The sequence below is a fragment of the Amphibalanus amphitrite genome, unplaced genomic scaffold (assembly GCF_019059575.1).
Source record: "Amphibalanus amphitrite isolate SeventyFive unplaced genomic scaffold, NRLGWU_Aamphi_draft 000007F_arrow, whole genome shotgun sequence".
Classification (NCBI taxonomy): Eukaryota; Metazoa; Arthropoda; class Thecostraca; order Balanomorpha; family Balanidae; genus Amphibalanus; species Amphibalanus amphitrite.
In genome coordinates, this window is record NW_024881503.1 from 714,129 (window position 1) to 723,289 (window position 9,161).

At 50.6% G+C, this 9,161-nt stretch overlaps 1 protein-coding gene across 1 annotated transcript in view; it reads left to right on the forward strand.

The window, feature by feature from the left end:
• LOC122378650 (solute carrier family 22 member 15-like) overlaps positions 1–8,774 on the forward strand; it is a 16,714-nt gene extending 7,940 nt beyond the window's left edge. Inside the window, exons 2-10 of the mRNA XM_043359922.1 lie at positions 1,251–1,457; positions 1,828–1,955; positions 2,639–2,844; positions 3,239–3,460; positions 3,760–3,972; positions 4,430–4,564; positions 4,930–5,057; positions 5,433–5,578; positions 6,351–8,774. Coding sequence (XP_043215857.1) covers positions 1,331–1,457; positions 1,828–1,955; positions 2,639–2,844; positions 3,239–3,460; positions 3,760–3,972; positions 4,430–4,564; positions 4,930–5,057; positions 5,433–5,578; positions 6,351–6,689 — 1,644 coding nt within the window. The 5' untranslated portion in view covers positions 1,251–1,330 and the 3' untranslated portion in view covers positions 6,690–8,774. The remainder of the gene's footprint in view (positions 1–1,250; positions 1,458–1,827; positions 1,956–2,638; positions 2,845–3,238; positions 3,461–3,759; positions 3,973–4,429; positions 4,565–4,929; positions 5,058–5,432; positions 5,579–6,350) is intronic.
• The last annotated feature ends 387 nt before the right edge of the window (positions 8,775–9,161 follow it).

A 9,161-nucleotide genomic window follows, 5' to 3' on the forward strand; every position in this document is an offset into this window, starting at 1 on the left:
CCGCCCCCCGGTGCGGAGGACGGTCAAGTGTCACACGCCCGCGCCTGCGCCGCTGGCAACCACGTGACCATCAGTAGCTATCGTTGCTGCCGCCGCCCGCGGCGCTACCAGCGGTGGAAGTGCCACCTAGAGCTGACGTCACGATCATGCAATGGCTGGTCGGACCCACCAAGATGGCGTCCGGGCGACAGGGCATTGGGCGTAGGCCATGGACATCAATTGATGCCAGGCAAGCAAAGAGTATATAGGGCTAAAATGCATGGCAGGCTAAGAACGGCAATGACTGGGGCCAGGCAAGCAATGACATGGGTGGAAAGAACCATTGTAGGTACGGAAGAGGAGGTCATCCTGGTTGGCTGGGCACAAGATAAATGTACAGAAAGTCACAGGTTCATGCACTGGCAATCACACCGGGGGGTGAGCTGCTCCCCAGGCACATTGCAGGTGGTGAGACACCTGATTGCAGTTAGAGTAGGGCTCGTAATGGTCAGTAATGTGGCGCATGGCGCCCGGCCTCGGCTAGGGGGGGGGGGGGCGCGATGTGGGCAAACTCTTATCATGTATGCTATATTGAATCGCCACTAGCGAGCACATGAGTGAGTAAGGTGCAAGTGGCAATCACCACCGGCGTGTCATGGGACGCGGCGAGGAACGGGCGAGACAAATCAAAATGGCGCCCGGCGCCTGGGGGGTATCCCCATGCACGCGGTGAAAGCCGTCGACAGACCTAGTTAGGTAGCAGGGAATGTCAAGAACATACCTGCAGTTTGGCGCCGTCGAGGGGCCATCGCGACCACAGGAGGATCCTAGGTTTTTTCTCTCGCTGATGCCGGTGTGCAGGAACTCTTTCGGCGTCGGAAAACTATGGTGATGTTTTCCAGCGTTGCCTTTCTTTCACGGATTTTGTTTTTTGTTGGATTTGCTACTCACATATTTATTATACCTAATAATTCCATTGTCGTTGTAACATGCTTGGTGAGGGCAAAACATTGGCATTATTTCCTTTCCCATTAATATTAAAGTATTGCCTGATTATCTCGTCTAGTGCTGCCATCTGTCGAATGTTGTTCTCCCTAGCTGTTCATCAACCTAGGGGTCGCCGCAGTCTGCCCTTTCACTAATGTCCCGTGATTTTCGCCGGCGCTAATACGGTCCCATTATGTTGTTAGGTATATGGATAACATTCTTTGTATGATGTTTCATGCTGTGAGCTTTGACTGCAGTTTGTAACTGCTTATTCTATTTTTCAGGTTCTGTCATATTTGGCTGCTCCAACGCTCTCAAGCCACCTGAATGGTGATTTCAACATAATAAGTCACCTGCTGCAAATATGAATATTGATGATGTATACTCACACATTGGGCAGTTTGGACCTCAGCAAAAGAAATACATGGCAATATCTTATGTTACACTAGGTTTTTACGCTGCTGTAGCCACATTCAACCAGCAGTTTGCATGTAAGTTGTTACTATTGTTAATAGTTATCCAGTTGAGGGTCTGATATTACCACTAGATGACCATTGTCATCTGGTCTTTTCACCTCAGTTCATTGATTTTGCCTGACTTGTTGTGGTTGCTCAGACCATTTTGAATATGCCTGTGTGTGTTGTGATCTCTGTCCTTGTACTCTCTTTCAGTTGCTTTCAATCATAGCATTGTTGTGTGACATGAATAAAGCAAGAAATTAGGAATCCTTTCAAATTTCAAGTACAGCTTGTTAACTTCAATCAAATCCCCTAACAGCAACTATTTCTGTATTTGCTGATCCATACATAATCACCACTTACCCTGACAGTATGGCATGTATTTCCCTGTGTCTCTTTACAGGCTGGGAGCCCAGCTTCCAGTGTGAGCATGTGAACGGCTCAGTGCTGGTGGATCAGTGCTGGGATGGCTGTGCCGACCACTGCACCGCCATTGTCTTCAACACTTCCTACAGCACAGTGGTCACTGAGGTGAGGGGGTGGGGGTGGCTGACATTCTGATAAATATCCCTGCTATAGCAGTTGTCTGCTGGTGATGTGCTGCTGATTGATTGGTTCTGAGGCAGAGTTATCAGCCAGGACAGATGTGTAACCCTCTGTGTCCTTATTATCACTATGTTCTTGTAACCTTCTTAGGTGATCCTGTGATAATCCTTTGATTCCCTGTTGCTAGTGAGAACTTCTGTGTTACCATGTAAGCTTTCATTCCTCGCTTCTAGCATCCATTGAGGTTTGTTTGGGATGCTGTGACCCTGTGTGACCTAGAGATACTGTGACTTGATTACCTGATCCCCCACTGGTCATGGCTGGCAGTGGGAGTTGGTGTGTGACCCTTAGGCCCTGTGCGACCTTGTATGACCCTGTGTGACCTAGAGACGCTGTGACTGCCAGCCATGACCCACTGGTCGTGGCTGGCAGTGGGAGTTGGCATGTGACATTGTGACCCTGTATGACCTTGTGACCGTGTATGACCTCATATGACTGTGTGACCTCATGTGACCCTCTGTGACCCTGTATGACCTGATTCCTCCACCACCATCAGCAGTGGGAGCTGGTGTGTGAACTTGTTACCTACCCGGTACGACCCTGTATGGCCCTGTGACCCTATGTGACCCCATGTGACCCTGTATGACCTGCTCCCCTCCCGCCGGCAGTGGGAGCTGGTGTGTGACCGCGCCTGGCAGCCCCGCTCGGCCCAGTCGGCCTTCATGCTCGGCCTGGTCGTCTCGGCTCTGATGTCGGGCCCACTCTCGGACCGGTTCGGACGACTGAGGCTGGTCTGCGTCATGTCTGCCGCCTCGCTGCTCACAGTGGGAACACAGGCGCTGGCCGGCTCCGTCGAGGTCTACATCGTGGCCAGGTCAGTCTGAGTCATCATCTTCACCCCTTACAACCTTACATGTCGACGGAAAGAGGGGTTCGGGAGGCCGCACTCAGTTTAATGACCCCGGCGGGCTGGCTCCTGTGCGCTATGTTATGCTCTTCACGCCCGGTAGTTCGTAGCTCGTTTACATTAAATACTCCTATGATCCGTACTCCGTACTTTTGCACTTTGTTATGCTTTTATGTCCACCTTCTCTGTATTATGGTTGCAATGCATGGTCATTGGCCAGCTCTACTCAAGAGTCCGAGCGCATCTTTTCTTTTCAATGTAGCCATATCTGTACCTCCTTCAATGGGTCACATATAGTCTACGCTTTGAAGAGAGACGCCCTCTTGCACTCGTTCATTCCCCTGTACTTATCTGTCCCCAGGCTGGTGAACGGCGCGCTGCACATGGGCGTCGTGCTGGCCGGGTTCGTGCTGCAGCAGGAGCTGGTAGGGCCCGAGTACCGTGCCATTACCGGCAACCTGAGCGGCTGCTTCTTCTCCGTCGGTCTGATGGTGCTGGCAGGCCTGGCGCGCGTCTGCAGTAGCTGGCGAGTCCTCTACGGCGCCACCGTGGCGCTCGGCTGCAGCGTGCCCCTCCTCTGGCTGTGAGTGGCGCTCGTTATCTAGCGCTTGGAGCTTTATCGCCCTTTCTTGGCTGTGTTCCTCTTCACTTTGAAGATATTGACTTTATTGTTAGCTCTCACTTACATAAGTGGCAGTTAAAATTCGCCGTTGATGTTTAAAAGTTAGCGCTTTCCTTGCATTTATTGTTTCACTTTTCAGTCATGCAATTTTGAAATAAGAGGTGATGTGATAAATGAATAATTAGTGCTGACAAAAGCGACGCTGTTACCAAGACATCCTGTTGGATCTCTCAACTCTGATGTGTCTCGCTATCCCACAGTTACTTGCCGGAGAGTCCACGCTGGCTGCTAGTCCGCGGTCACAGGGAGCAGGCCGTGCGCGTCCTCCGAACAATCGCCTCGGGGAACGGTCGACCGCTGACCCGTGACCTCAGTGACCTGAGGTCACCGCGCTCTGCCGATACAGAGGATATCTGCACGCTGCTGCGCACGAGACGCGGCGCTCTCTGGGTCGGCATCCAGATGGTCGCCTGGTGAGTGCTAGGCGCGCGGTCTCTAACCAACAGGCTCGGGCTGCTTCCGCGGCTGAATGTAGATTCGTAATTGAGATTTTCCAGCTCTTTCAGCAAACTTTCTGGCTTCAGTATTCAAGTCGGATCGTCTGGCTCTACGAAACTCACCTGGCTCTCTGACTGATGTTTGTGGAACTCTGGGAGGACAGAGCGTAACTGACGTAACTTCTCAATGACAAAACATAACTGACAGAGCTTCACTTCACCAATCCCTAACAAAGGCTTGCTGGTTGAATGGTCTGACTTTTCCCCTCCCTAATTCTACCCGAGCAGCATGACTCGGTTTCTGTAGCCTTTGAGACAAAGTTATTGACAATATCGCCTTCGCCCGCTATGCTGTGTTCACGTTCTGTCTTGCTGCGACGCTCCCCAGCCCGCTCTAACCGTTCGTCTGTGTAACATCTACGTCCTACGGCAGGTTCACGGTCAACCTAGGCTTCTACAGTCTGACGGCCGCCACGGGCACGGTCGGCGGAGACCGGTTCGTCAACTTCGCCATCGCCGGGTTCGTGGACCTGCCGGCACACCTGCTGGTGTACTTCATATTGGACAGGTAGGTGAGATGACGGCACTGGCAGACAGACTTTGAGACCTGACCTCCGCGTGCTTTGTCGTAGACGAGTTTTCCCCCTCTTTTTCACGCAAGTATGAAGTGTTTTTTACATGTCTTGATGTAGAGTCGCTCCAAAATGTCCGTGGTTTGGAATTGGTGCGATAAACCTGCGGTATGGTAATGTATAATGTATGTGGTATGTTCAGTCTATCAGCAAGCATCTTGACCTCATCCCACCTTTCCGGTGTTTTATTTACTCTTAGGTCTTTCCTAACGTTCCGAAATTCTACGTGACGTGACTAGCTAGGCCCTGTTCGGTGCTGCTTGCAGTATGTTAGTATGGCCCGCCCTGTCGCGGTCTCCAGGTTCGGCCGCCGCCGCTGCCTCTGCGGCTTGTTCCTGGGCGGCGCTCTCGGCTGTCTGGGGGTGCTGGTGCTGCCCGCAGCGGCCGATAGGAGCCAGCTCAGCGCACGCACCGCCTGCCTCTGGCTCGGTAAGACTGGAGAGTGGAGACCCGCAGAGGACCGCGTGTGCTTGAGATGTGTCGACGGCAGATTTAGGTAACAAATTACTTACGGCTACTAACTATAAGCCATTCTGTAGCGTGTAATGGTTGGTGTTTTGTATTCTCCAAACGACAAGTGTAAATACGTCGAACCGTCTTCTTAACACCACCAAGAGATATTGCCATAACAGACGGCATATTATCAGCTCAGAGCTGGTCACAGGCACAAAAAAAAAATACCTGCTTTGTGCTTATGTAACTCTCTGTCCGTGTTTTATAATCTTATCCATATTCTTTCATGTCCATCTTTCTCCCTGGCCTTGCCCACGTTCTGCTCTAACAGCGTCCTCACCCTCTCCCCAGGCAAGCTGATGATGTCGGCCGTCTTCACCACCGTGTACGTCCACACGCTGGAGATTTTCCCCACGTCCGTGCGTAACCGCGGCATCAGCACCATCAATGCGTGGGCGCGCCTCTCCGGCCTCTTCTACCCGTTCATGGTGACACTGGTAAGGAGGGGTGCCCGTGGGGGCTGCTATGTTGTAAGGGATCACGCAAGCCGTTAGGTTGACGTAAGCCGTAAGAGGTGACGTAAGCCGTTAGGGCTGATATAAGTCGTAAGAGGTGACGTGCCTGAGCCGTGATGGGTGCTGTAAGACGGGGAGGGGTGCCGTGAGCCGAGGGGATACCGTGAGGGACGTGACCCGTCTGCTATTCACTGGGCTAAGAGTTTTTGTGTGCCCCAAAGAACTGTTCTGCCTGAATAAGATATGTCCCCAGGGTTCGTTACTAGTGTCTACTCATGACTCACAGTCATAGGTGGAACTTTGTGCCGAGCTGGGAGGGCCCCAGCTCTCCAAATTCGACGCCGGCTTGGCTTTGGAGTGGCAACAGACCGCGGAGGTCAAGGTCACCGCTAGGGCGGCGGCGGATTTGCTGCGCCCGGGCCCTCCCAGATCCGCACAAAGTTCCACCCGTGCTCACAGTAATTAGTATTCCCGCCGTATATGTATCCCGCAGGTCTCCCTCATTTCACAGTGTTCAGTACTAATATTGTCTGTGTTACACAGGACTTTTGGTACCCTCATCTCACAGTGGTCAGTTGACTATATTGACTATATATTTGATATTGACGGTGTCCCCCAGGAGTCTGTGATACCGGGCCTGCGGTAGATAATACTATAACTGTCTCTCCCTAATATCCCCAGGACTCTGATACCCTGTGGTCAGCTACCCTGTGATACCCCACAGTGGTCAGCACTGATACTGACCGTCCCCCAGGACTCTGTGATACCGGGCCTGCAGTACGCCGTGCTCGGGGGCCTGATGCTGCTCTCGGGCGCCCTGGCTCCACTGCTCCCGGAGACCGCCGGCCGGCCGCTGTTCGCCACGGTAGCCCAGCTGGTGGGCGCCGAGGCCGGTCCGTCTCCCCTGCACGGTCTGCTGCGGGACGATAGTGACAGAATAGAGTCGGTGCCGCTGACAGCCGGACTGGAGGACGGCCCGGGAGCCCGCTGGGACGGGAGGGAGGTCTGGAAGGAGCTCCAGGAGACGGAGGACTGGGAGGAGGGCTCGACAGATGGCGTCCCAACCGCTGATGGCAGGACTTGTGATACGTGATGAGGGGAAGAGAAGAAGATACAGGGGATAGAAATGGATACGTGATGGAGGGGAGAGAATAAGATATAGCGGATAGGAATGGATACGTGATGTAGCGATAGGGGAAATGAACGAGCATACCTATAGCTGGTACGAGGTGAGAGGCACTGTGATCATGATGGGCTGATTTTAGATGAGTTTGATGCGGCATGGCTGTGTCATGAATTACTGGGTGCATCCGTGGCTCGTGCAGATAGGTACAACTACATCTTGTTCTCCGTATGTCACCGATGCTAGCTCAGAGTATACGGGTGGCCTCACCCCGTAGTTATTTCCCGGGACCTTTATTTCACGACTGTTCCTAGACGTTCCAAGGGAAACATCGTGGACCATACATTCTACTATTGTTCCTAGCTGGGCTCACATTTTCAGACTGTTGTTAGCGGCTGTACGGCTTACTTTTTGCGGTTGTATATGTTTACACACGGCTACATTTGTATTTTGTGTATTTTGCTCGTTTGACTCGGACGAAAACTTGAATGAAGTAATGGTTTTAAAGGTCAGGAAGGACCGAAGAAACTTTGGAAAGGTTTATGGCGCAGTTGCTGCGTTATTTTAGCTATCGGATTTATTATGAAGTTTTATTCGTTTGATCTGGATCTTATCGTGGTGCAATTCATTGAATTATGGTGGAATCTGTGAGCGCAATTGTCAATCTACTGATGAATGTTTGTCAACAAATGTTGCCATCATTTGGATGTGCGCTCTGCTGGAGCTGTATTTTGCGTAATTTATCCTGAATGGCCAATGCCCAATGGGTACACGTCAAGCGTTCATCGCTTGTGCCAATGTTCCCGGCGTTTGGTCTGTGCCTGTGATGTGAGGTGTACTGTTTTATACGTGTACCGTGTGCTGGTGTATCGTAGTGCTCACGCCGTCCCACTCTCGCCGTTAACTGTGATCGATGTTGCCCGTGCTCCAATTTCGGATGATGCCCTTTTGACTTCGGATGTTGCCCGTCTTCTAACTTCTGATGATGCCCGTCTTATAACTTCGGTTGGTGTTCTGTGCTGTACCATTTACTGTTGCTTTTGCGACGGGCTACTGCAGTACTCTACCGTATGTTTTGCTGTGCTGATTTTTTTTGCCGGACATTGTTAATTTTTTTGGGGGGGTGCGAGCTCGTTGGATTTTCTGAATTTTTTAAGGGATTTTGTGATCGTCTTTTACTGCTCTTTTCCGAACTTAATGTAACTCTTTCGGACAGGTGTATTTGTTTTTCATTCGGTACGTTTTGCGGCTTCCCCTGATCCAAATGCTGAAAATGTCATAACAAGATCCAAAGATCTTTACAGCATTGTTACAATGGGTGTTTGTTTATTTCATACTACATTTTTGATCTGCGTACTGAAGTTAGAACAAATAAGCTGAAAAGAAATGTCATTATATGACGGGAAGCATAGTTCAAACTCTTCAGACTACCTCAGAGGAGCAAATGTCAAACGTATTTACGAAGCATTTATATATCTCTGATCTGCTCATATGGTGCCATCGCTGGTGACTGATCTATTGTCTACACTGTTACCGCGACCTTATTGTGTGTGTATGAACCATTGTCCCTCCAACAGACGTGGTTATCAACTCCTCTTCGGTAGTGCTTGAAATTAAATGTAATGTTTCGTTAGTTGTCATTTCAAGATTACCCAGGTAGAGCTCCTAATTTATGTTTAGTGTCCTAGATGCGACGCGTAAAACTCATATTTTCTCGTTCATTGTAGTAACGCTACCAGCACCTCTCGACGTTTTTCGACGTTTACTGTGATCACGAACTCTCGATGGAGCTAAACCCGGCCGTGTTTTGTAATATATCCTGCACTACACGTTATTCCCAATCGTACACTGTGATGGTATTCTGGCTGGTGCAGTCATTATTTATGCATCTGTAGCCAGCTGTGGCCGATCTGTGTACGGGGAGTCCCGTTTCGTACGGGCGCGATGCTCGTTATACGATAGGAAGTTGTTGATGTGGGAGGGTGGTGGGACGCTCAGTGTTCTGTGATGTACTGTTTGAGCTGTTGTTGACCAATACAGTGTGCTGTGATATCAGAGGGTGTTTATTGACGGCTTCGTGAGAGCTCGCACCAGCTGATAACGAATCGATTACGTCAATTGTGTGAGAGCGTAGAAACGAAGCGTTTTAGCTCGCTTCATTTTAACCTGTTAGTTTCTACGTCCCCTAAGGTTTTCAGCGAATATCTCGAAAACCTTTGCATCGCTGTTTTTGGTACACCTAATGATGCATCCTTTCCCAGCATGTGAAAAATCAAACCAGGATTATTTAAGCTCAAGTGACGTCACCTTACGCTCGCCATAGCCAGTTCTGTTGACTGAACGGTTGCTTTAAAACTTCTAGTGACTGATAAAGCGACTTTGTTCTTAGCTAAGCCGACATTGGCAGTGCCTCTCAAGGCTAAAGCATGACTTGCGGTGGTC